The following is a 26,852-nucleotide window of genomic DNA, read 5'->3' as shown; positions in this document are numbered from 1 at the left end:
TTCTAATACAAAACCTATGATGGAGAGAGACTTTTCCATTTTAAGCAGGAAGATGTGCAATCACAGCCCAACACACCTCTGCTGCAGTGATCACGGCTGACCTGCTCTATGGTTCAGCAAACCTGCAATTTAGTCAACCAGCTTTAGAAAAAACAAAGAGGTACAGGGTGTTTTTTTTTTTTATTTTTATTTTTTATGATGCTTTAAACAGATCAAGAATTCCTCAGAGCCTGCTTCTCAGGAGGAGGGAGAGAAGGAAGGGCAGATGGAGGACAGAGTAAGAAAAATCAAAATACCCCTGACAATCCTCCATTTTTTTTTTTTTTTTTTTCCCAGAGAGTTACACTCTCTTGAGCAATTTGATTTCAGAGCTGGCGTGAAACCTGCTGCCTGCTCAGATGTCTAGCAGCTCTTTCCTCTGAATGTAATCGCGGAGGGAAGATGCTTGGAATGAAAACCCCATCCTTTGAGCTGTTACCTTGATAAATTATAGCATATTATTCTGCCTGAACTCTTCTTGTCAAAGTGCACTCCTGGTTTCCAGCTTTCATACTATTAGCCTTCATCGTGTTGGATTATAATTCTGTCTGTCTTAGTTTAAATTTAACAAAGTGAAAAAAACTGGAAGGGGTTACTGTCTTATTTTTCCCCCTTAAACAGAATCTCCTCCATGCCAGCCTCGCATTTTAGCAGCCCTGATCTCCACGGAAACTGCATGCCCCTGACACTCCTCCAAAATCTAGGAATAAAAATATTAATAGAGAAGAAAGCGTTTGCAAAACATAAGATTACTGACCTTTCTCCATTCATACAAATTACACTTATTTCTAACAACTAGGGTCAGTGCTCTGCGCTCAGACGCACGCCCAGCAGCAGTAGGCGACGGAGGGACCCTTTGTTCTGGAGGGAGGCGCGGGCCGGCGTGCCGCTCACGGGCCCGGGACCACGAGGTGCTCGAGCCGCCTGCGTCGCTCGCCCCCTAGTGGTCTCGCCGGGCAGCCCTGCGCGCTGCGGCGGCCGCACGGCGCCCTCTCCTGCCAGGAGCCCCCTGACGAGGAACCGCCCTAAGTGTTGCTCACCGTTCTGGCATCTATGCTGTTTTGAACTAATGGAAGCCGGCTGTAATTGCCTGGCTGGGAACCCGTGGGGAAACGGGACTTTTGCACTCTCTTTGTTCCCCAGGGCTGGGCGGGAGGGAGCAGGCCTGCGTTTCATCTGACCGCGGCGCGGCCCACCCTCCTCTGCTTAAGGTCCAGGGCGCACGGCTCCTCGAGCTTCCTATTCTCTGTGCAGCTCGGAACCGCCAGGAGGGGAGCGTGGTGTCCTTCTGTTTCCAGAAGTGACTCTGGGTCCCAAATGGACACGTTAATCTAAAAGACCGGACGATTTCTCCTGGTCTGGAAAGTGCGTCCCCAGGACCCCGCGCCGTCAGGCCTCCTCCGAGCAGAGCCCGGGGGCGCGCACGGCCTGCGCCGGCCCCGAGGAGGGAGGCACCTGCGGGACCGCCGGGCCGAGGCCGCCGGGCGCGGGAGGCGGCGGTGGGGACGCGCCGAGGCCCCGCCCCCGCCCCGGCCCCGCCCCCGGCCCCCGCCAGGTGCGCCGGCGGCCCGTACCCGCGCGGCGCACAGGTCCTGCGGCTTGGTGGACAGGTTCTGTGGCATCTCGCGGCAGCGCGTGGACAGGTTGAGGATGGCCGTGGCCGCCATGTGCGCCGCCTCCATGTCGTGCGTGTAGTCGAAGCTGCTCTTGCTGCACGTGCTGCTGGCGCTGCTGCCGCCGCCGCAGCTCAGGTTGCTGCTGCTGGGCGCGTAGGTGCTGGCGGCGCTGCTGCTAGGGCTGGCGTCCTTGCAGTACCGCTTCGCTGGGGAGACAGGGGACAGAGATGACTCGGGGCCCCCGCCCGGGCCACGGCAACAGAAGAGCCGCCCGCCCTGGGCGCCCACGCCAGCGCGCAGGTACCCAGGGGGACGCGGCGCCCGCCGACCCGCCGACTCCCGAACGAGGAAAGTCTGGCTTTCCCCCCCTTTTGCCTTTTTTCACATGGTGTAAGTTTGGACGGGCAGAGCTGGGGACCAGCGGGAAGAGCGCCTATGGCTCTCAAGCGGGAGGCCGGGGGGCAGGCACATTGCGTAACCATTAAAGGCGCGCTCCAGGTCAGGGAGCGGCCACCAAGATGTGGGGAGCGACTGGCCGCACCAGCCTGATCACCGCCGGAGGGAGGCTCCCCTTATGACCGCTCATCTGCTCGCCGGGGTGACGGGGACCCTGTAGACCCCTCATCCCCCTCATCCCGCTAGAGACCGGATGATCCGCCCGGCCGCGAGGGGCCACAGTGGCCATTTGGGGCTCACCGTCCTGTGCAGGTGACCCAGCTGAACAGGTAGGGCCTCTGCGGGCCTGCGGGCACCTGCGCTTTGGGGAGTGGCGCTCCGGTCAGGTTGCAGGCCAGACCACGACAGAAACCCCTTCCCTCCGTGATTCTAATAAAGAGCCACCCGGGGGGAGGGCCAGTGACGGGGGGAGGGCCGTACACACGTGTGGGCTCACATAAGCCAAGGCAAACGCCCAGGCGTTCAGGGACGGGCAGACGCCCGTGTGCCGCCCGCAGCCCCGCCCTTCGTGCGGGAACGACCCTCCTCCACACGCCCCGGCTCCGCTTCCCGGGTCTTTCTGAACAGCCAGCCTCCCCAACAGTCCAACAGGCCCTCAAGAGCAAGCGTGGTTCCTAGACCTGTTCACAACCTCCTGTGACACAAGGACGGGAAGATGATTGCTGGATGATTGATTAGCATGGGCCCTGGTCGTTAAAGGCACAGGATGCCCTTTGCTTAGAGGTCAGCAGCTCACCTGACCCTGCAGAGGGAGGAGCTGCTCTGCGGGGAGAGCCTGCAGGGAGCCAGGAGACCCGTCTGCAGCACCGGGAGCCCTCCGGCAAGCCACCCTTTCGTGCGGCACAGGTGTCTCAGCACCCCCTTCCTGCCCACTCAGGTATGGTCCGGAAGTGACCACAACCCCACAGACATCACAGTTGGTCACCACAGCACCACCAAGAACTGCCCCAAAGCACCCTATTCCTATACAAGTGAGAGAAGAGCTAAGCTTTCACTATTGATACCTTTTGACCTTGGACGGAAGACTAAGCTTTCCTGACATCAAGGACGTGGCTTGGCAATGCTCTGAGCGCACGGCGGCCTCAGGGAAGCTGTCGCCTTGTCGCTGCCCCTCGCACGGACCCGGAGGTCACTTCCACAGCCTCAAACCCGCCCAACGCGAAGAGTAACTCGTAAGGGAGTTACTTCTGTTCTGCTAATCAGAGTCAGCTGAGCCCTGAGGACCAGTCCTCACACTGTCCGTGTGTCTGTCCTTCCCTCCTCTCTTCTCCATGAAAGCATCACGTCAAAGCAACAGCCAGAGCAGTGGGGAGACGGGGGTCTCACGTCTGAGCAGAGACCGGGGGGCCGGGGCCGGCGTGCAGGGGGACCTGCCCACTGGGTTCTGTAAACTGACCAGGGCAGCAAGGCCACTCCACAGCTCACAAGACTCTCCAAATTGACTAAAGTTTGCGGCTTTACATCGTTTACAATTTTGTTATAAAAATAGGAATATAAAAACTGGGGGAGAAATGAACACTTACGAGGGATTTTTTTCCCCTAGTGAGGGCTAGACACTGGGTCGGTAAAAGAAATGTGGTCCACATAAATAAGGAAAAAGTTTTGTTTTGAAATGAAGGAAATTCAGTTCCTAAAGCAAAGTAAACAGGACGCGTGTGTCTACACAGCAAATTGCAGCAAAGTTCTGGAAAGTACCTCTTCTTTACCAAACATTTAAATCAAAAGATTCTACTTCCCCTGGATTACGCTGAGTTGATGGGACTCGTCCAGAATTTTAGCAGGTGACGGAACTCTGGACAATTTATTGATGGGCCTGTCAGCTCACGCGACCCAGGGGGAAAGTGAAGACAGCATTAATTTCACAAGCATCCTTTCACTAAGGGCCATCAATCATGCACCGCTTTGTTCCAAGTGAAAATGAGTCTCTGTGCTTCAAATCTCTCCGGTAAAGAAGGTCTTTGGTTTTAATAATTATCGCCTGTTTGTAAGATATTTACGAAACCGTTAGTGTCAGTAATTTTTATGACCTGTCACAGTTTCTGGGGCTCATTGCGTGGACACCATGGGGCACCGCAGAGCAGTGGGGCGTTGGAAGGCCGTTGCTGCCCTTACCACCTCCTGCCCAGAACTGAGGAAGCCCCCCACCCTTTAACAAAGTCAAAACGCACTTTCTTTTTCTTTCCACGCACAGAGCTATTTTCAATCAAAACTTTTTCCAATCAATCCGCAGACAAAAGGTGTTACTGTCCCTCCAGACACCAGCACATCACTGAACTCATGCGATGGAACTGCTTTCCTTTAGAATGACACCCTTGCATTTACAACATCAGAGGTCCTCCCGACCTTACACCGTATTGAGAGATACCTCTTCAGGTACCCTGCCCTCTCGTGCAGGAAAAAGAAAAGCGACATGGGATTTATAGTGACGAAATATGACAAATGAGAAAAACGAAACAACCACCTTCCACCTTATTAATCTACTCTGCCTGTAAGAGTCTTACTAAGTGGGTGCGTCTCACGTTCTTCTGAAATAACATTTCCTGTCGGGAGTAGATAACTGTGTCCTTCCAATCGGAATTTCCACGAAAAACAGACAAAACCGAATACAGCCCAGAGATGTGCCTCCCGAGGATTTGCGCTAGCAGATGGGGCCTGGCCCCGTTAGGTCTGGCTGGACTCAGGGGTCCATGCCGCGTAACTTGTAGCAGCGACTCCTATTCTTTACGTGGGTCCATGGCTGTGCTTTCCCGTAAGTAAACTGAGATACAGATGCAGAGTCCTAAGCGGAATAAAAGCCGCTTCTTCATGAGAATGTCCTGTTCGGTGACCCCGAAGGCAGTTTGCTCACGCGGTTTATCGTGTCTAATCAGAGTCCGGATTCGTGGTTGGTCTCGCACGCGCTCGCTGGCTGAGTGTTCTCTGCACTCTCCTGTCTGCCCTGCTGGCACTGGCCTGTGGGGTTCGGGGCTGACCCTCAGGACCGTGCACCTGTGCCCCTCATTCTGCACAAGCAGCTCTGAGGAGGTTGGGAGGAGGCCGCTGAGTGCAGGCGGGCGTCTGTCCGAGAGATCTGGCTGGGGGAGAAGCTTCTGGAAACAGAGGTGAATGTGGGAGAGCATGGAGCAGGAGAACGGGGGCGGGAGGGCAGGTATTCCCAGGAGAAGCTGGCCTGGTGGCAGGGGGTGGGGGAGGGCGGGAGGCCCAGCCCAGAGGATGGGTCCTGGGGCCCCGGAGGGCCAGCCCGGGCCACCTGGTGATGAGGCCTGGACCAGGGGAGGGCAGACAATGGTGGGCGCGGTGGGCATATCAGAGACAAGGCTTTGGAGGAGCAGAGGGGGCTTCAAAGATGGTCAAAAAGTGTTGAGCTCAGGAGAATTTAGAAGCTGGGAATAACCAAGAGGGGCTCACGAGAGGGGCCCATTCAGGGCTGGGAACTTCTAGGTTTTAAACAAAGCCTGAGGGTGGTGATAAATTGCCCAGAGACACAGCGGAGATGACTTAGACCCGCCCGGAAAATTCTTCTGTGAAGGGCCTGGCAGCGGTCGAGCCTTGGCGGCCACAGGGTCTCTGCTGGGACCGCACACCCGGCTGTCATCCTGGGAAACATCCACCGGCCATACGGGGGAGGTGGCCCTGCGCCAGTAAAACTGCTCTGAACGCTGAGATTCTAATTCTCCTTCTTTTGTTGTTTTCCATCTGTTTTAAAATGGAAGGGCCATTCTTAGCTCACCATAAAACACAGACATGGGGGCAGAGGCGGGGGAGGTGCTGGCTTGGGGCTCCCGGGGGCAGGGGCTGCCGGCCTCCCTTGGGCATCACCTCCTGCCCAAGTGCCTGTGTCCTCCTCCCCGAGGCAGGCAACCCGAAGCTGTCTCCACGCCGCCTCAGGGTCCCCCGTCCCTCCTCTCGTGCATCTAAAGTTCAGCCTCACCAGCCTGCTGGCAGCTCCCGCTCACCTGTGGGTTTCCTGCCCTCTAGTAATTTCCACTCAAGCTTCATGACCAAGTTTAAAATTTGCCACTTTGGTAAAGCTCATGCTAATTCCTCCAGGCAGAATGGACGCCTTGCTTCACTGTGCCTGAGTACGTGTTTCACTGTCTTCTCTTTACCCACAATCTCTTCCTTGAAACTTGTTATAGAGAAAGAAAGAAGAGAGAGATGATGGATAGATGGATGATGGATAGATAGGTGGGCCCATGGATGGAGGGATGGATGGAGGGAGGGATGGAGGAATGGGTGGTGGATGGATGGAGAGAGGGATGGTAGATGGATTGATGGAGGGATGGAGGGAGGGATGGAGGGATGGATGGAGGGATGGTGGATGGATGGATGGAGGGATGGATAGGTGGGCGGGTGGACGGATGGAGGGATAGATCTATAGACAGGTGGATAGACAGACAGGTAGATGAGACAGACAGCAACTATTGAGTGTCTGGAAGAATGTAGGTGGATAAATCAATGTTTGCTGAGTGTTTTTGATCACAGTTGGCGGAAGCTGAGGGATGACGCCCAGAGCCTGAGGCAAGGGTCCTGCTTTTCTATCCCCCTGTGCACGTCCAGGCCCTGCTCCTCGCTCCCAGGTGTTATGCTCCCCTGCCCCACAGGAGGCTTATTTCACTGTTTTTCTTTGGGAGCAATGGCCCAGTTCACTGTGCACCTGAGGCAAGCCTTGGGGACAGCCCTCTGGGGGGTGACTGCAGACACCGGTCACTCTGTGGTGTCCACTGCCTGTCACCCGGGCACAGGGATGGCTCTCCCCAGCTCACACCCCCCAAGAAACCTAAGCCTACCCATCTCATCCTTAGTGGGCGCGTCCCTTGTTGTTTTGACTGTGGATCTTGTGGAAGAGGAATGGAGTTGTCTGTTCTCTTCTCAGTAGATTGTCGTAAAGTCTGACTTTCCCTTTTTCTTAGTTTCTCGAAGATCTAGCAATGAAGTTTCTGTTCTGTGTTCTTGTTTATTTGTAGGTCACCTGAAGAGCAGGGCTCTGCCCATTTCCCACAACAGGTGTTTTTTCCGGGGGTGAGAATTGACGCCAGTGATACTAACACGCGTGAGTTCCCCTCTTTAGCCTTGTCTGCTGAGCTTCGCGACAGCCGCACGCGGCCAGCAGGCGGGGACCGATCGCTACCTCTGCTCTTGACGAAACTACCACACAGGAAGATTAATGTATCTAATACCACATGGCTCCTAAACGGGAGAGCTGAGGAAGCGCACTGGGACCAGACACGTGCCCTCCTGGTCACGACTTCACCCAGATCCAGCCAGAGCAACGGGGTGAAGGAAATCGGGTCTCACAGGACAGCAGCAATGTCCTGCATGTATGTAGCATGTATGTAGCAACGAGACCTGGTGAAAGTGCCCATCAGATCACTACAAAACGTCAGTGAACTGGGAATCCTACAAGCGCAGTCCTTAATTATGTGGATTCAGATTCTTCTGATCCCTCGTTTGCAATCAAATGAATGAAGTTATAACAAAACCTGAAATTGGCAAATTGTTATTGCAAAAAACCCAAATTATTTTCTGTTATACCCTAAGCCACTCCCTTTTCCCACTTCCATCCTTGTTCCTATATATTTAGAATTGATACATGCAAAGGTAATCAAGCTGAGATACATCAAAGAAATATTCCATTTCATTCACCATACAAATTAATTGTTATTAAGGCAAAGAATGACTAAAATAATGTAGAATTGTAAAAAGGTTTTGGAACTCCCCAAGCATTCAATTTAAATGTTTTTTTTTTTTTTTTTGAGTGTTGTGATTTTAATTAAATATCTTTTTCAGAGAGCAGCTCCGAGATCTTTCAAACCCTCTCTCCTCACCTCTGCTGGTGAACACCAAGATGAGACTCCTGAATCACCCAACTCATACAACCCACATCCCCACTGGTAAAATCTGCCAACTAAGTCCATATATCCTAGGATTTAAAGTAGAAGCGTGGTTAGATAAATAAGTAAAATCACAGAAATGCAGTCTTCCCCTCTGTGCTTCAACTACTTACCAAGTTAGCTCTGTGAGGAAATGAGACCTAGTCTGTTTAGAGTTTACACCCCAGTAGTGGGTTCACATATGCATGAGTTAAAGTAAACGATCTTGTCCCGTGAAGCACGCAGTGTTTATCTGTTTCATGGGTTCTATTTTCGTAGTGGCAGCTACAAGTGAGGCCAGTGACAAAGTTACAAAGCCAGGACAGGGGGCTCCCCAGGGCCCACACCTGGGTCCGAGCCCGTTGGAAGGAGGCCGGTGGGACCCGCGGGAGTTGTGCACCCCTGGCTGCATGTTACAATCACTGGCTGACTTTTTAAAAATGCTGCACACAGGGAATACCTCCAGGGAGTCTGATTTCCTTGGTCTAGGGTGCAGCCCTGGGCATGAGAATTTAAAAAGTCTCCCCAGATGAATGCGACGTGCATCCCAGCTTGAGAACAGGGAGGGAACACAGAGCTTCTCACGAAATCCAAGAGCCCTGGGCATCTACCCCCGGCTCTCCTGGTTTTGTCTGTGTCGGGGCATCTATTCAAGGGAGTTAGTAAAGATGAGGACATCATCTCAGCAGCAGCATGAAGCAGACGAGCCCATGGCTGTCTGCCCCTGCGTCCTGCCAGCGGCCGGTTGCTCTGCTCTGGGGATAACGGGGGAAGGGCGTCGCCCTCCCTCCCCCAGGGCCTGCTCTCCCACACCTGGGGCTGAAGGAACCAGCCTAGGCTGCCGGCGTGCTTTCCTTGCTGCCCATCGAGTGACCCCCATGCTCCAGCAGTTTGTAGGAAATGGATATACACAATAACAACATTATCAACGGCAAGCGTGACTCTCATGTATAAGAGGGTGCACCTCCTACCATCATATCCTTTGGGGGATATATCCCTGGTTTGCACCTTGGGAGCTATGGCCCGCTTGCCATAAGTATGGCTGTCGTAACTGTTGTATTCAAACGAGGTCTTGGAATATTTCTCCAGCTCTTTGGCCAAGTTGGAGCGAGGCGTGGTGGTGGGGACGCTGTTTCTGTAGCCGTAGTGAGGGATCTCGAGCTGCTTTACGAAGCACATGGGCCTGGAAGCAAAAAGAGACAGTGCACAGCTGGCTTTCTCATGGCTGCGCATGAGACACGGCTGGTCTTAAAATCAGAGCACCTCGTTGCTTAGCTGTGTTAGGAACCAGACCTCTCACTAAAATCCCAATTCCATTTTCCTGAGAAGAACCCAAGTGTGCTGTAATGATATAACCTCAAATCAGCTATCTGCCTAGATGCCAACTTCGGAAATAAAAGGAACAGAAAATGAAATACTTAACCTTTTGCCCTTTTTTCTTTTTCTTTTCAGAGTCTGGGGAGGTACGATGAAAATATGAGATGTGAACGTGGGAAAGAATCTCACATCCGTGCTTTTTCTTTTGCAGGGGTTGCAGAGAGTAAGCATTACACATGGTGAAGTGAGCTAATAAGAAACTCCCTTAACAAAATACGAGGAAATAAAGAAATACTCTTAAGGACGTGGAGATGAAGCTAGATAAAAACATATCCTGCTGGACGATAAAACGGAACACGTAGTGATGTATTTTGACAAATATTAACATGCACTCTCAATATTGTTACCTGGTAGTCATTCATTTTTCTATACTTTGGAACAAAATATTTAAATGGAAGAACTTTCAATTACATATGCATTAATATCCTATGTTGTTTCTTCTGTGTGTCCATCTATCTATCTCGTAGGCAGAATTCTTTAACTTTTTTTGAAATAATTTTAGATTTACAGAAAGTAGTGCAGAGATTCCTTTAGAGTTTTTACCTAAAACTTCCCCTTACGTTAACAAATTTATCAAGTTACCAACCAATTTACTTTGATTTCATTAATTTAGCCTATTTACTTCTTCTCAAATCAACCAAATGATGTAACGATTAGTTAAACGTCTATTATTTGAGGCATTTTGCCAGGCAATGGGCGGGGCGGGGGGGGTCATAAATGAATGAAGCTGTAGGCCTTGCCTTCAATGGTCACCTGGAATGTGATCTTGTTTTAGGAGCCTGAGCTTCTGAGAATCCTGGGGAATGGAGGACACTCCCAGCCGTGAGATTCCGTTCAGTTTCAAGGGAGAAGGTGGCGTTTGTCAAGGTTAAGATCCAGGGTGGTGTAGGAAACACGCCAGGAAAGTCGAACAATGGGGAACATCTCTGGGGGAACAGCAGGAGACGGGCTGGGTGGGACCAGATTGGGACTCTGTCCATTTGTCCAGCAGGCAAGGCCAAAGGACTTGGGCCAAGGAAGGCACGACCCCTGAGCCTTCAGGAGGTTGGGACCATCTCCAATGGAGGGTGCGCTGGAGCACAGGCATCGGGAAGGGACACTTGGTGACAAAACGGAGCAGGTGATGGAGGCGGGGAGCTGGGAGGCGGCAGAGCGGTTGCGGCCTTGGGCAGGCCCGTAGCCCTCACCTAAGTCTCGGCGTCCTGTTAGACAATCTGCCTAAAGACTCTTAAAATCTTAAGTAATTGAACTGTTGGTTGAATTTATTTTTTTCTTCCTTCCTTCCTGTCTTCCTGTCTTCCCGCCTTGAATGAGCGTCCCCTGCGCGGAGACATCCCGGGGAATGTGAAGGTGACGGGGATGGACACCAGGTCCTCCAGACCTGGCTCACGGCCGGGACGTCAGTGCCTGAGCTGAGCCCTCGGAGGTCTGCAGAGCCGAGCCCCACGCCTCCCCTGCTGTGGGAGGGGTCCTTCTTTCCCTCTGGGCCTGTCCCCACGCTGTTTCCCCACCACGCAGCTAGAGGCTCGGGAAGAAAACTGTTTGCAGCTGCACAAGTCTTGGCCCACGATCTTCTGTTCTGTTGTCACTTGACAGAAGGTTTCCCACTGCATGACATGAAGAAAGGGTCCCAGGCTGTGAAGTACAGGCTCGGGATCAGAGCGGAGGCTCTGTCTGAACAAGGTGATGTTTGCCATTTCAGACGTATCTTGTCCGTGTCAAGCGGCCAACGGAGCTCCTCAGTGGAAAGTAAGCTTGATACGGATCCCAGGACAGGCGTTAGTCACTTCGCAGCCACCCCACATCAGAAGGATGTGGGCACGGGGATCTTTGCAGCTCTCGGGGGTCTGGCCCCAGTGGGGGAGGGAAATTAACAGAAGTCCTCAGCCTCAACTCTCTCTCCCTTTGCTCAAACTTTCCTTTGGTTAATAACTATTCCTTCTCAAATGCACACAGCCCGGGGGCCTGGGGGGAGGTTGTCATGCTCCCAGTAACCAAGAGTGGGCTGAGGGGGCCCTCAGGGAGGGCCTGTCATGTATTTGGTGTCAGCGCACCTGTAAGATGAGTGAGTTACAGGCACCCTGGGGGCAGGTTAGTTCGGCAACGCCCATGCGTAAAAATAGCTAGAGGAACGCGCCCCAGACTTGATTGAGGGTTTACCTCTAAATGGTAGGATCATAGATGGTTTTTATTTTCTTATTTTTGTCTAGAGAAATATTTCTCATTTTCTATAAAGATTTTAACTTTTCTGTTGTGAGATAAAAAGGAGTTTAATGACAGTGGTAAATTCCTTTCAGAAAGATGGGAAATAATACAGGAAAAAACCAAAGAAGTGTTTGTATCGTTTGCCTAGTGGTTTCTTCCAAGTGATTTATCCCAAAGAAATAATTTAACAGAAGCAAAGTTGTGCGTGTGCGTGTGTGTGTGTGTGTGTGTGTGTTTACTGCTCTCCTTTTAACAGTAAAGTTGGAATCACACTAAGTGCCTCAGGGCCAGAGCCCAGGCCCAGCACAGGTGGCGCCTCCCCCAGTGGGTACCAGCAGCTATGAGGATGACAGGTACGATTACACAGACGAGGAAGCTGCTGGTGTGACACTGACTAAACAGGCAGGATACACGGAGGTGGTCACAGTTTGCACGTGGATGAGGGCTTGAAGGGAACACGCAGAAATGAGCGCTGAGGGAAGAGAGCATTCCGCCTCCACCTGCGCTCCTGAAAACCATCCTAACTGTCCAGCGGGGTGAGCAGGTAACGCCTGCGGCCTCCCCGTCTTCGCCACCTGTGACCGAGTGGTTTCCGGGAAGGCCTCTCACCCCTCTGCGCCTGGTTTCCTCGCTCGTCAAGGGGGGATAATGGCACCATCCCGCCCGCCTGCCGGGAGCACCTGAGGACGAGGCTTCCCTGTGCACGGGGGAGGGGATGATGTTACCCCGACGTCTTCGAGCACACGAAGCCCACCCCGCAGGTTGGAGCGGTGCCCTCGCCTCCAAACTGAGGTAAAACGACTGGGGGCACCTCATGAACTCTCTAAGCCTCCCTTTCAGCCAGCCTTTACAGAATCGTGAAGCATCAGGGCCAGAAAGAAAGCCAGACACAGCTCTGTCTGCTTCTCTCGTGCGAACGGTCACACGGGGTCAGGGAGACCCGGGGGTGACGAGCCCTGCCCCCGCACAGCCCCAGGATGGAGCCGCAGGTGAGGGTCGTGACCCCGGCGAGGTCTTGTAGCTGCAGCGGCTCCCCTCCACTCCCACTGAGGACGGCCACCCCTCACGGAGCAAGGGCGCCTGGCCCCTGGGGACGGCCGTGGACGGATCCCGAATGTGGGTCTGGTACCTTAGCACTCGGTCCGAGGCCTGGTTGGACTTGGACACGTCACAGCTCTGGTGCTTTTCTTGGGCCTTTGCCAGTTTCTCCGCTGCGGCAATAGGGCATCCGGAGAGGCTGCAATGACAGGAGGGATCTGAGTGTCTCCTCCGAGGCACTCCGACAGCACCCCCATCGCCTCCCCCCTCCTCTGCCTTGGGCGGCACCAGCCTCCCAAGCCTGTCAGGGGACATCACGGTGTTTGCCCCTGGCCTCCGGCAGACCATGCCGATGGCCGTGCCGTGTGTGCAGGCCACGCGGTCCTTTCCAATGACAGCAACACAAAGGCTGTATCGTTAAAGGGAACATGAGATTTTAGACACCGCTGCCGTCTGGGACGCTTGCGGTTTCTGGAGCTGAGGAATTAACCGCTTGGGTAGGATGGGTTTCTCAAACGCCTGAAAGCAGGGCTCTCTGGCAGCTGCTGACCACAGCACGTGGGGTGCAGCGTGACCAGCCGGTCTACATCCTCCCCAGGAAGAGACACAGAAGGAAGGGGGAAAGCAGAATAATCTCGAGGCTGCAGGAAAATGCTTTCTGTCACTAAATATTTACGGGAAGAGACAACAGATGTGCTCTTTGGTGTTTAAGCTGATTCTTCATGAAACCCTGATGTCTGCTGTTTGTGTATCTGTATATGTCTCTGCACACACTGCAGGGGCTTAATCCACATACACACGGTGTCTGGAAGCCGTGCGATTCTGCGGACGTATGATGGACAAGCTGATGCTGTAAATCCCATGAACAGGGCTCAGGAGGAGCCTTGCCAACCCACCATCACGTCCCCCTTCTCCAGGGGGCGCCCAGGAGCGCCTCTGAAGGGCACAGGTTGGCGACCTCATTCATTATAAACTTAACACAAGTAACCAAATTTACCGGAGAAGCAAAAATTACAGTGAAACTTATAACAGTTTCCTCCGTTTAGATATACTTTTATGCGACTTTGTGAAGCTGAAGCTACAGGCAGTTAAAGAAAAATTTGACAGAATCACTTTCAGGCCACTGGGAAAAAAAAGGAACTGATAGGAACTGAGTCTTAGAAGTAACTTAGCGAAAGTCAGAACAAGATAGGAAAAGGGAACTGGAATTTGTCCAGAGCAAAAGTGTGACTCCGAGCATGTGTAACTGCAGCCATAGCCCAGGAAGGAAGGGTCTGCCTCCTTAGCCCCCTTTCCTGCGGTATGTTCTCCCACCAGCACCTTTGCACCCCTGCCAGCACTTTGGTGACGCCCACGCTGATGACCAGTGTTTCAGCGGGGATCACGGGGGCGGCCGGCTGGGGTCACACACGGCTCAGCCTCATGGTCTCTAGTCGCCGACCAGTCTGAGGCAGACCGGAAAGGCCCCCTCGACCCCTGGAAGGTAACGGAGCTTTTACTGCCTTCCTTGGAGTCGCTGCAGACCGTTGTGGTTCCACCTGGGATCTGACCTCAAGGAGGACACCTGCCGGGGGACTGTCGCCCCATCACAGCAAGGTGGGGGGAGACTGCTGAGAAACTGCAGTCTGCAAACGAGGGATCTAAGCATTGGGCTTCGCCGTGCGCCCCGGGCCGGCTCAGCTCGGCTCTCCCCGCTCCCTGGCTCCCTGAGAGAAGTCCCCAGGTCTCCTCTCCCCTGGGGCAGGTCGTGCAGGGGCCGCGCCCCTCCGGAGGGCGCGGGAACACGGCTGCCGGGGATCTGCCCCCCTGCAGCCCAGAACGCAGGAGCTCTGCTTACCTTCTGTGCGAGTTCCTGTTGCTATTTACATGCCCTCGCCCTGTGCAGCCCGGAGTAGGACACTTGAGAACATTTTCATGCATGGCAAGAACTTGACAAGGAGAGGCAGAGAAAACAGCCCAGCGTTAAAACACAGAAATGGTCCCAACACCAGAATATGCAATCATTTTAACAAAGGCTGGGTTAGTTCACAACAGACAGTCCTACACACGTCTGTGATGGGCATGGGCAGGGAAACACATGTAGGAAGAAAAAGAAGGTTGTCTCCACCTGACTCTGGCATGCAAAGCGGGGTGCGCTGGGCGGGAGCTGTGGACTCGGGGTGCTGGAGCACGGAACTGTCCCCAGTGGGCCAGGAAAGCAAGGGCCTCCCCGCAGAACTCCCAGCCGTAAGCACGGAGCAGTGATTAGCCATGTAACAGCACGTCGATCGGTGGTTTTAAAAACATGCCTCTGCTTTGGAAGCACGCAGTATTAGGAAGGTGTGGTGGTCATGGGCAAACAGACAGCCCAAACCTGATTTTTAGATGAAGATAATTAGGTGATGACTTTCCATCTAGGAACCGGGTACCTTCTTATTTATTCTATGAGGGAGGGAGGGAGGACGTGCTCTGCGGGCCCCCATGTAAGACCGGGCGGGAGACGGAGGGCATGGTCCGTAGGGCAGGAAAGCTACTGCCCGCTGCCCGGAGACCGCATTCCAATCTCCCCGCCATGGTCATGGGCCTGGACTGTCTCCTGTCGTCTTTCCCTTTCTGGTCCTCAGTGACCACTCGCTGCCCTGGATTGTGGGGGCGGCTGGGGGGTGAGCAGTGCTGCCGGGTCGAGAGAGCCGACCCCCAACACGGGCCCCAGCCAAGCGGTCTCCGAGCTCCACAGCACAAGCTGCAGCGAGGCTGCTGGACCTTCCCTGCGGCGAGGGTCACCTGGCACCAGGTGACCACGATCTGCCCGAGCTCGTTACGTAATTGTTATTTCCTACAGTTTCTCTCATCTCCAGAACAACCTCTCTCTTTCCCCTGAAATCCCCCTCCTATGTCCTCCCCATGTGGCCCTTACACCTGCTCTCCTCAGCCCTGGCCAGGTCCATTTTGGTTTCATCTTTTCAGCTGTCACAGCTGCATCGTCCGTGCAGGTGGTCGGTGCTCCACCTGTGGAGAGCTGATCTGGGGCTCGCTCTGTGCTGGGACCTGGCTGGAGCGGGCTTTGGGGTCTCCTCTCCGGGGGACCCTCCCTCCCCTCCCCAGTCTGCGCTCTGACCTGCCCACCCTCCGTCTCTTCCTTCAGGGAATGACCCTTCCTTCCACATCCTTTCCTGACGCCCTGTCATCTTCTTATCACATCACACGACTCTCCCCTCAAATTAACATCTTCAACTATTAAGGCTCCCCTGGGGAGGGCACGCTCCTTCCGTGCTCGCCTGCGGCGTGGACCGCCCCGTCCTGCCGACTCCCACTCGGTCCTCACCCAGGCCGGCCCTGGGACGGGATCTGCGCTGCTCTGTGCCTACACGCTTCCAGCTTCCTCTGCGGCTCACGCCTCTCTCTCGGGTGTCAGCTGCCAGCGTTTCCCAGCAGACACGCCACCCTCTGCGCCTCCCCCAATTTGGGCTGCCGTTCAGCCTCCGTCGAGGTCTCCTCTCTAGGCAGTTTCATCCCGTTTCTACTAACACTGCGGAGGACAGACAGGGCCACCCGTGTGCCTGGCCTTCTCTAGGCGTCCAGGCTGGCCCTCCAGCACCCTGCGGGAATGTCACACACAACTTCCAGCTTCAGTTGGAAAAATCCAAGCGTTCGTTCCCCTGTTAGACGTGGCCGTGGCTTGATGACCTGTTTAACGCCCTTGCCATGGACCAGGGAGACTCCTAGATGTCTTCTCAATCTCCCTCCCTTTCTCCTTCTCATGGCCTGTCCTGCCAGCCTGTCTCTGGAGTGTTCCTTGAATCTGTCCCTCTGCCACTGCCTCCTTTCTGCCCTGGTCTCCCGCGTGGACCGTTACGACGGCTTTTAGAAAATGCCATGGGTTTTCTCTCTCACGCAGGACCGGCGCAAGCATCGCCCCAGTGAAGTCTGCGGGAGGCCACGGTCCCTGATGCCCACAGCAGGGGGCTGGAGCTCGGTCACGCTGTCTCACGCCCCCTCCTCGGCTGGGTCGGGAGTTCCGGGGGGTGGCCAGAGCTGTGTCTCATCCACGGTGTGTCCTCTGTGTATCTAACACGGTGTGTTTCAAACAGGGTGCAGGCTACTTTGTGGAATTCAAGTGGACAGAATGTGAGTGGGGGACACTAGCCCAGAAAAAGCTAAAAAATAAAAAGTAGAAAAAGAGAGACATATCTTCTATGGAGTCCTTTAATTCTTTTACATTTTTATGGTACTATAAAAAAATTGCATATGAGTAAATCTTTAGAAACGATTTTCTGTGGATGCTCTGGGAGGTGTTTGTAACACTGGTGTCAGAGCTGAGTCCCCACGGCACGTGAGCAAAGGCCAGGCGAGGTGTGATCTGACCGGGGCTGTGTGAGCAGGTTTGAGGTGCAGCTGGTCGGGACACGGGCCTCGTGTGACTGCATTTAGACGTTTCTTGTGAAAATATGGAGTCAGGAGGATTGTTCAGCCATGAGAAGGAACTGATGCTCTACTTTGATGTCTCAAAGAAAAAGTGCACAAAGAAGCTCTTTCTTCTTCAAACATTAGAGCTTGGTCCTAATGCCTTCTTTGTAGATGAGGACAAGAAGTACAGAGCGTGTCACCTGCCCCGTAACACACAGCTTGTTAAGACTGAACTGGAGACGTCAAACCCAGGTCTCCGTGGAGACAGATGAGCTCAGGGTTGGGACAGAGACGGGTTTAGGTCTGAGCTCAGTTCTCGGCTCAGACCAGCTCGGAAAGCTCTGAGCATCTTCAGGGCGCTGGGTGCTGTGCTGGTTCCCAGGAGAGGCGGTGACCATCTGGCCTTCATGTCCCTCATCTGACAACGGGGCCAATACCCCCTGCAGTGTTTATTGGGGTTAGATAGGTGCCAGCCAGCGGGGTGCCCGACCGCAGGGGGTGCTGGGGCAGAAGCTGCTGTGGATGAAGCAAGCTGCCCCTGCTCATGTAACACACGGGCGCGGCCCCTCTCCAAGCCGCTGCGGCCGCAACGCTGCGCCTTTGCCCGCAAGACGGGTCTGAGACACATGGCTTTATTGTTGCCAGGGGCCACTTGCAAAGCTGGAGCCACAATAACTTCTACAAATTTGTCACCTGAAAACCCTCTGCTAAACCTGTTTTCTAAGCTACAAACTTTTCTCTGTACTTCCGAAGCTGGCCATTGTGATGGGAAAGCAAAATCACCACTCAGCTGGTCACTGTCACAAACAAGCCGAGCTATGACATTTCCCCCCGTAGAAACCGAGTCTCCCGGAATGAGGAAAATGCCTACCACCTTAGACTTGAAGTCAGGATCTGACACACAGCCATTGCTGAAAATGTGCCTTTTTTCTGAGCCATCAATCCTAACTCTACCTAAATAGTTGGCATACTTTATATGCCGAGAGAAAGATAAACAAAAAAAGGGCACATCATTTCAGTTCTAAAAGAAATTTAGTTGTCTTCATAGGTCAAGGGCATATTCTCGAAACTTAACTAATTAAAACGGATGTGTAAGATCCAAACCCACCCAAGTTAAACCCTCTTACTTAAGATTTTATTGTGTAGAAATGTCGGGACAACGTGAAATAGATTTTACAAGTAAAATGCAGTAACACGTAAGTACTGGTTCACGGAAATGGAGAAGTTCAGATAAGTGGGAAAAAGACGTCTCGAGGCCATTTTCCTTAGGGATTCATAGCCGTGCAGTGCTGGATGGATGGCTCAGAGACTGTCTAAATTCAGTTCTACAATTTGTGAGGAGAAAGGGAGAGAAGTGACTGGCTTGGGGGGGTCACAGAGCAAGTTGGAAATGAAGTAAGAAGCAGAGCCCCGGCCAGCTGCGCGGGGGCCAAGCTGCAGAAGGCAACACTGGATGGTGGGCCCGGGTCCTGGGGCAGGTCTACGGGGACCACGCCGAGGAAATGCTGGATGCTGCGGGGCGGGGTAGAGCCCTGGTTCTGGCTGAGCTGCTCGCCCGGACAAGGAGGGGACACCTAAGTCAGGTTGCACTGACCAGAGATGGAAATGACAGAGGCGAGGAGGATGCAGAAACGAGTCACAGGTGTACGCGCTCCAGGGCACTGGCGAAACATGGACTTACTTTCTGGAGGGACCCTATCTTTGTGCGGGCATCCGGACAGACTGCGGTGATGCGGATAAAGCCCGGTTACGTGGCCCGTTCCATCGCACCCGGGGGTGGGGCACTTGCTCTCTTTCTTTTCTGCTCTCGAGGGATCTAAAAGCGACAACAGGTGTCAATAGAATGAATTTTTTACCAGCTGAAGACAAATGTGATTATTTAACAACCGAAGAGACCTTGATCAATAAAGAAACAAAGCAGGTGTCGGGGACAGACTGTGACATCCGTGGGTAGTTCTTTGGTTTGGGGTGATTTTTTAACCTTAAACGGTATAATCAGGAATCATAAAATATTTTACTTTTGATACTAAAGAAAAAAAACGCTCTCCCTACCGGAACGCTTGATTAATTGTTCCCCGTGTGTTACATGATAAGCCGTTGCTCAAAGAAATCAACATAAATAATGATGAGACAGTGACCTTCTCAGAGAACAAAACGTTTCTGTGATCCTTCAGCAACCGCTTTGTTACATCCAACCAGGAAACATAACGCCATTTAAGCGCTCCTGAGCAGAGCTTCTTTCTTACTGAGCGCTCTGATTGCATGTGCTACTAGTTGCACAGTTTTACCGGTGCTGAGACTTCTCCTGCAACACTGTCCTTAGCACGCCAATTCAGCGCTTTTCTCAAGACCAGCTGAACTCTCAGAAGGCACTGCAAGCAAATGACCGAAATGGTGGAAATCCCACCTGACAGAGATGATGGGCAATCAAAGATGTTTCAGAAGCTGCTGGAGCAATCATTTGTTTTGATCTCCTCGTCTGTACTTGGAACCAGAGGCAGGCTCTGACAGCTGTGCGTGCATGCACAAAACTAAGAGGTGACGCTTCTAGGCAGCCTGTGGGCTCTGCAGCACCCGTCAGGGAGGAGCAGAGCAGACATTTGGTCAAAACTCGAATGGCAGATGCCAGAAATGCAATGACATTGCTAACAAAATTATTTCTACATCCAGAACTGACCACAGTTCATAAATGTGCAGAAAATAACTCCAAAAACCCAGACCAAAGAGTCACGTGAGTGTGTGAAACACTATTTTTGAGCCAGTTTTCAAAACCAGGTGCACAGATGATCGATAGAGGGTGGTTACTGGGAGTTTGGCCCAGGGATGTTATAGTTAAAATTTCTTTAAGGCTTTAATATTTTTATAGTGATATCTCATTAATCAGGCCAATCATGATCACTGGAAAATCGATGTTTTACTTTTGGCAAAGAATTCATTTTATATCAAGAAAAAAGATTGGTTTAAAAAATTTGGAACTTTTATGGGCTTTTTTCTCAAGTCATTCATGTGAACTTGAAACAGACAAAGGACTCACAGGAATATATAAAGACTTTTATGTTTATATAAAAATCCCTCCTTTTATTTTTAGCTAACATTCTATTCTCTGAAATGTGTCTTTAAGGTCCTGGAATCTCTTAAACCAGTGATGGCGTTGAGGGTAGTGTCCTAGATATAACAGTCGGCTGCTTCCTACCATTATTTATAGATAATCATCTCTGAAGACAAATCTGAACCTATGCTGTTGTGACTTCATTTCTAAATATCTTATTGGAGCTTCTCTTACATGTGCAACCAAAAAGCTCAGCATTTTATTGCCTTTTGAGTAATTTCATATTAATAGTGGTACAACTGAATGAATGCAAATATAAAATAGTAAGTGCGCAGTAACAGTTTCAAGGAAAATATTATTTAAGATCATAAACTAGAGATATAATGTAAAACTATAGACTAGATATAAAGGACTTTTAAAGGATAAAACTAAATTATAACTACTAGTAATCATTAAGTGACTCTTTTTCACGAGTATGTTTACAGTTTCCTAACAAATTATATTATTTCACGATTTCAAAAGTGTTCTGAAGTTAAGTGCAGATTTGTGCAAACACCATGTGGCTTCGTCTACTGCAGTTTTGGAAACACCAAGCGTGTACTCTCCTCTCGATGCCTGCGTCCTGGTGGAGGTGGGTCTCCTCTGCCTTCACCAATACCCTCACCTCCCCTTGCTTTCTCCCTTCTTGCAATCCCAGTTCATCTTGAAAGCAAATCTTTGAACAAACGCAAAACAACCGAGCAAGCAAACAGGCCAACGATTCAACCAAAAACCCTGCAACAATGTCTAGAAAAAACTGTGTGCTGTGTTTAGGCTGCACCTTTCCTCCCTTTCCGGCAGCTGCTTGAGGAGAAGAAAGACAGAGGACGTTTTGTGATGGCCTTGTTTTTTTTTTTTTAATATCTTTTGGCCGCTCCACGCAGCATGTGGGATCTTTGTTCCCCAACCAGGGATTGAACCTGCACCCCCTGCACTGGAAGCTCAGAGTCTTAACCACTGGACCGCCAGGGAAGTCCCTGAGATGAACTTCTTTTGTTTCAGCTCAAGCTCTTGGAAAGGTTACTCATTTATAATTTAAATCATTTTGAGAAGATTGTGTATGAATGAGAATTGGTGTGAGTGTTCTCTCCATGTTTAATAAAATAGCAGAGAAGTTGACAATAGATTGGTGATGTGCTATGTGTCCGTGTTGGTAAGAGAGCACATAACTTTTTTTTTTTTTTTAATAAGGAGGGCATTCATCTCTTTGCCCCATTTTGGTGTCCTTGCTTGGCTTTATTTATTTGGTTTTGAATATAACTACGGGCGTATTCAAACGAAATTTGGAAGTGATGTGGAAAACACTGATAAGAAACGGCGATTCGCTTTGATCAGAGGAGGAAAATCTGGAAATACTGGGGAGAAGCAGAAATCAGTGCTTTCCAGCTCATTTGCAAAGTCCAAATCCCCAACCCTGCCCCCATTTCGGGGGAAAAAAGCACATCCTGGTTTTGGGGTTTTACTGTTTGTTCCCATCCTGTCCCCATTTATTTAGGGGAAGCAAGTGATTTGAATTCCACTTCTTGCCAAAAACAGAATAAAAGAAAATAACAAGAATAACAAAACAAAATGAATCAAAATCTACAGCAAGCTGCTGGGTTGAAATGAACCACAGAAACCAAAGAAGGCACGGCAACATCGGGTCCGCATGAGCCCGCATGTTTCCTCAGTAAGTATAGCGCTGCTTTCTCAATGCCCAGACTCAGTCCTGAAATGCACTCTGCAGAATCCCAAACAGAACGCTGCCACATTTGTCTACCTGAGCCAGCCCATGAGAAAGGACACTATTTCTTCCTAAAAGTGTCTAGTTCCTATGTGAGTCTCAAATATCCAACTAAAGATTTCTAAGAGATTGCGCTCTAGTTATAGACACACAAGCTGCGTCTCCTGGTCTTGGCAAACACCCAAAGCAAGCTTGATGCCTCACTCCATGGCCTTTAAGAGATGACGCTTCCTCATACCCTAAGCCTCACAGGGTCTGGCCTGCACCTGCTTTACTGAAACGATGGTCAGCACCCAAGCACCGGTCACATCCAGAACCCGACTGGCCTCTGGCTAAGGTTCATCTCCAACTGGGGTTTGGTTAAAGCGAAGCCCAATGTGCCCCTGGAGGTACGTGCACACATGGAGAGGAGAATACACACCTGTGTAACTGCAGAAAAAGGAGGTTCTGATCCTTTGATGTTTCCGTAGCAACAGATTCTCAAACCAAATTCTTGAACCTCATTCTAAGGAAACTCAATATTCATCAGAAATGGGACAATATACAAAACAGAAAAACTTCTTGGTACTAATATGGAAGAATTTAGGGATTCACCAATTTCACCCTTGAAGTTGCTTCTCACTTGGTTCTGAGAGTCTTGTAATTGAAATATTCACAAGGTCCTACACGAGGTCAAATTATCATCCGCCTCATATTGAAAGTGGACGCAGCTGTTACTGGAAGCATGAAGTCAATCATTCAGGGTGGAAATATACCTATTAGGTGTAGTGACTCTGTATGGATATGGTTGAATTTACAGATCTATGCAAACACGTGCCCACAAAATTCACAGGTGGAAACCTGGATGGAACTATCACAGTGTATGGTTTTGAGTGTCTCCCAATAAAGCAAGCACCATAACTGTTTCCACGATGGAATGGAACAGTGAGGGGGTGAATATACTAAAGGGATGGCTATTGATCTGAGCCTGGGACACACCAGGCCATGCGTAGCAAATGGCTCCCATTCCTTACTACCTTAAGATAATGAACATGCAGTCACCGCCCTTGTCTTACGCTATCAGTCATCCTGTTACTGTTCAATTTCTGTCGGGGGTGTTTTCTACGGGGGAGGTTTCATCAATAACTGCCATTTGATGATCGTTTTATAAATCGTGATGCCACCTACTCAATGCAATTTACCAAATACGTGCTTCATCCCTGATGGACTTTTTGTCACCTAAACCCCCGCCACTCCACACGGATTGTGGTTCATCTGTAAGAACACAGGCTCACCCTAATATTTTCTATCACGTGATGGGCTTGGGCTCTGACCCTGTCTTTCCAAGGCATGAATTTTCCATCGAAACATCATGTTATCCAGCTGCTTTGTGTATTTCTCAGACAGATATTTCATTTGCTCTTCAGAGACGTAATCACAAAATATAACTCTGGAATCAACCCTAAGAAACCTGCGTTCGTGATGTAATGGAGTGGGGCATGCCCTTGAATCGTAGCCTACACCTGACAGCTTTTACCCTAGTGCACGCTTTCGTGAGGCAACTTACGTTAGGTAGAAATATTACCTTTACCATAGTATGGCTTTTTGACATGGCTGTCACCGGCCTTAGGCTTCCTCTCCTCCCCGGGGAGCGGTCGCGGTGACTGGTCCTCGTAGGACCTCAGACTGTCCCTCCTTCCCGCCTCCACCGCCATTTTCTCCCTCATGGCCTTGGCCCGCTCAGTTTCCAGGGCGATGGCTTTCTCCAGGAGTGTCAGGTTGCCCTTGGTCATGTCGAAGCCCTCCTCCGACCTGTCCGAGTTCACGGAGGCGGCGTCGTCCTCCCGCTCGCCGTACCCATCCTCCTGGACGCAGCTGGAGAAAGTTCTGGGTCTGGGGCTCAGCTGCTCCTCCAGCCTCATCAGGTTCATCATGTCCGAGTAGCTGCGGTCGGGCGTCCTCCCCGGGAAGTCGTCGTCCTGGCGGCCATGTGGGCGCGGGCCGGCGCCGGGCTGCGGGGGCCGCTCCTGGGGGCTGCTCTCGCTCAGCTTGCGCGCCAGGTCGAAGCACTGGTTGCGCAGGCACTCCAGGCTGCTCAGACACACCTCCTCATCGCTCTCCTCCACCAGCTTCTCCGCCAGCCCGTTGTTGGCGGCCTTGCCCAGCGCCCCGTAGGTCAGGCTCCTGCCGTCGGGCGGCGCCAGCGCATCGGCATAGCCGCGGTCACCCGTGTGGTCGCCCAGCACCGCGCCGTGGCCCTGGGCCAGCAGCTTCAGCGAGTCCACCGTCTCCCTGACCACGTCACTGTCCAGGTCCAGGCTGAGCTCGCCCTTCCGGCCAGGCGTCTCGTTCTTGTCGCTGTCGTCCTCCAGGCTGTGGGACGTGTTACTGTTCATCTCCGACTCGGTGCGCGCGCGGTACGCCGCGTCCTCGGCGATCTTGCCCAGGTTCAGCAGGGACTTGGCCACCAGCTCGTCGTAGTTGTCGTACTCATCGTTATTGTTGTCGTCCTTCTCCGCGTCCTGCATCATGCGAGTGCTGTGACAGTTCAGTGGATGGCCTTCTGCAAAGAAAATGAAAAAAAAAAAAGGACAAAGAAGAAAAGAAGAGGAAAAGGTGGCTAGAACTTGTAGCTGCAACAGTGTGGACGGCGAGCTCAGGGCGCATGTTACGCCCTGCCCAACACGCCACAGGACCCGGAGTCCCACCTGCAGGTCCGAGGACGGCGGTGGCAGAAAGACAGCGCGGTGCGCTCCCAGCACGGTAGGCCATTAAAACACCTGCTGCAAACGACGAATTTCCTGAATTAACATTCAAAGCAACCACTCTGTAGGATGAGTATAATTTTAAAATATTACTTTTCCGTTACTTCTAAATTTTCAGCATTACTTCTTTTATTGGCCTTCTTTATTGACAGCCCAACCAGACGCATAATAATACTCATCGTATGACTAGGCTTTCTAAGAGTTCGTGAACTTGTCGCTGACTTGTAAGCAGATGTGCACACCAATCACTTTTAAATTGTTTTCACAGTGATGCTCGGGCAGCACAGAAGAAAGCCCGAGGTGCTGGAGGGTCCTGCAGGGACGCACCGACACTGACTCTGGGCGGTCAGTATCAGGAACACACGTTGGGGCTGGGAGTGGTTTTGAATTTTCTACCCTAGAGACAGCTTATCCAGATACACAGTGAAGCAAGAGAAACGCCCCAGCAAAAGCTTAGAAGGGAACTCTGATTCGCTGTGATTCTTTATACGTATCTCAGCAGGTTGGAGAGGGTGGGTGGGGAAAGTACGCAGTGACCGGATGCCAATGAAAAGCGAGACTGTGACGACTCGGCCACTGTGACACACTGCCCAGCATCCACCCCACAGCCTCGGGAAACTGCGGTGAGCTGGTAGAAACAACCTGTGAATAAGTGGCATATCCAATCTCAAAAAATATTTAGGAAAACGCATTGAAAAAAAGGCCAAGTTAAAAATTACACGAAACCCCTGTGTTTCATCTGAAATGTATTCCATTCAACACTAAAGGCATATCTGGGGCGATCTCTGTCGCTCATGTTACGTGATCGCTACCACGTATATTGCAAAATATAGATAATACTAAATGGATTCTCAGATGGACCCCTCCCCTACTTTAGGTTGGATTTGGTTAACTGCCTGCCATTTTCAAATATATTCTTTGTTTCTATGATTAAATCAACCAGAGTAAGAAGAACTTTTAAAGCTTATTAATGAGGAAATGAGGCATATTGATTCGTAGAAGATGCCAGCTGACTCAGAGCTGACTCAGGGACCCCAAGTGTTTTCTTTATGGATTTTGTGTTGTCTCCTCTGAACAGGCTTTTGTTGGTGAACCGGGTTTGGACATCGGCACATCAATAACAGAGAACAACATCCTTGCTAGCCCACACACAGAACCAGCACATTTTTGAAATCTAACACATCTCTCCAAACCTCAGCAAATCAAATTTGCCGTGTATTAGTCAGACAGCACCACTCATTGCACCAAACAAATATTGTATCTCTTCTGGATAATTCCTAGGAATCAATCTCCTTAGAATAAGGATACACGTTTTCCCGAAGAGCATCAAGAGGGAGGAAAACAAAACCAGCGAACACATCAGAAATACCGTGGAAGTGTTCACCCAACATGCACACCCGACACGGCCCAGGGCTAAGCTCTCAAGATGCAAAGGCACCCCTGCCTTCAGGAACCCTTGAAAGAGCAACTTATATTCTCCTCTCAATTTATGCACTTTGGTCTTTATATTCGTGGGCTGACCAGAGAAGCGGCCTCTAGCTAACCAGGCTGCGTTACCTCTGCACGAAACTGGCATTTTTGGGGAGCCAGCACCACTGCACCCACCAAGAACCAACCACCAGATGAACCTACAAGTTGTGGTTTGAAAACAAGGCACCAGGTGCAACCGTTGGAAGCATTGAAAGTCGATTCTAAGCAGAAGACAAGTCAAGTAAGAGGCGGCGTTGTCCTGATTTCCTTCTCACTCTCTCCTGTCACCTGAAGAGCTTGGAGTAGGAGGAAGTCAGTGAAAGGAGAGACCAGGGCAGAGAGGCTATGCCCTCCACCCCCGCCCGTCTAAACCACAGTGAAGGCTGCATGGGAGCCTGATGCTGATGAGGCCCACAGTCGATGAAACTCCCCACCTTCCTACCAAACTTGTCATCCGCATGATTTTCATTAAGTCTCCAAATTCAGAATCTCGGGATGATCTTCAATTCATTTGCCCCAAAGAGGAAGTGGTTTCCCCTCAGTGTCACACAGAAAAGGGACACGGCTCAGCTGTCCAATCATCAGACGCCTGCTCATGTCTCCGCTCCTTGCTAGGTGACCTTATCGCTTTACAAGGAGATTAAAGGAAGGTGGACACGCTCTTCACACGGCCTCCCAGCCACACAGGTGAGGGAGCCTGCGAACAAGCTGGGGGGTCCTTTCCCTTCTGAAGACCTGGACCCTGCAGGCCGCCCCTTGCTGCGTAGCCACATCAGGGTGACAGTGACAGGGGAACTTATACCTCCTGGTCCAGGCCGGGCCTTTGCCCTTGCTGGC

At 51.5% G+C, this 26,852-nt stretch overlaps 1 protein-coding gene across 16 annotated transcripts in view; it reads right to left on the bottom strand.

Moving 5' to 3' along the window:
• Nucleotides 1-26,852, bottom strand: part of MYT1L (myelin transcription factor 1 like) — a 417,110-nt gene that overhangs the window by 74,198 nt on the left and 316,060 nt on the right. For 9 of the 16 annotated variants that reach the window (XM_082427029.1, XM_082427020.1, XM_082427023.1 and 6 more), the window contains 6 exons: nt 23,366-24,343; nt 18,672-18,806; nt 14,442-14,532; nt 12,696-12,803; nt 8,956-9,167; nt 1,614-1,861 (listed from right to left, as the gene is read on the bottom strand). In XM_082427029.1, the coding sequence (XP_082283155.1) occupies nt 1,614-1,861; nt 8,956-9,167; nt 12,696-12,803; nt 14,442-14,532; nt 18,672-18,806; nt 23,366-24,343 (1,772 nt within the window). The remainder of the gene's footprint in view (nt 1-1,613; nt 1,862-8,955; nt 9,168-12,695; nt 12,804-14,441; nt 14,533-18,671; nt 18,807-23,365; nt 24,344-26,852) is intronic. The other 7 variants (XM_082427032.1, XM_082427035.1, XM_082427025.1 and 4 more) reach the window with 2 other exon arrangements.

The sequence above is a fragment of the Balaenoptera physalus genome, assembly GCF_965194825.1.
Source record: "Balaenoptera physalus genome assembly, chromosome: 15".
NCBI lineage: Eukaryota > Metazoa > Chordata > Mammalia > Artiodactyla > Balaenopteridae > Balaenoptera > Balaenoptera physalus.
This window is presented reverse-complemented; position numbering and strand designations above follow the sequence as displayed.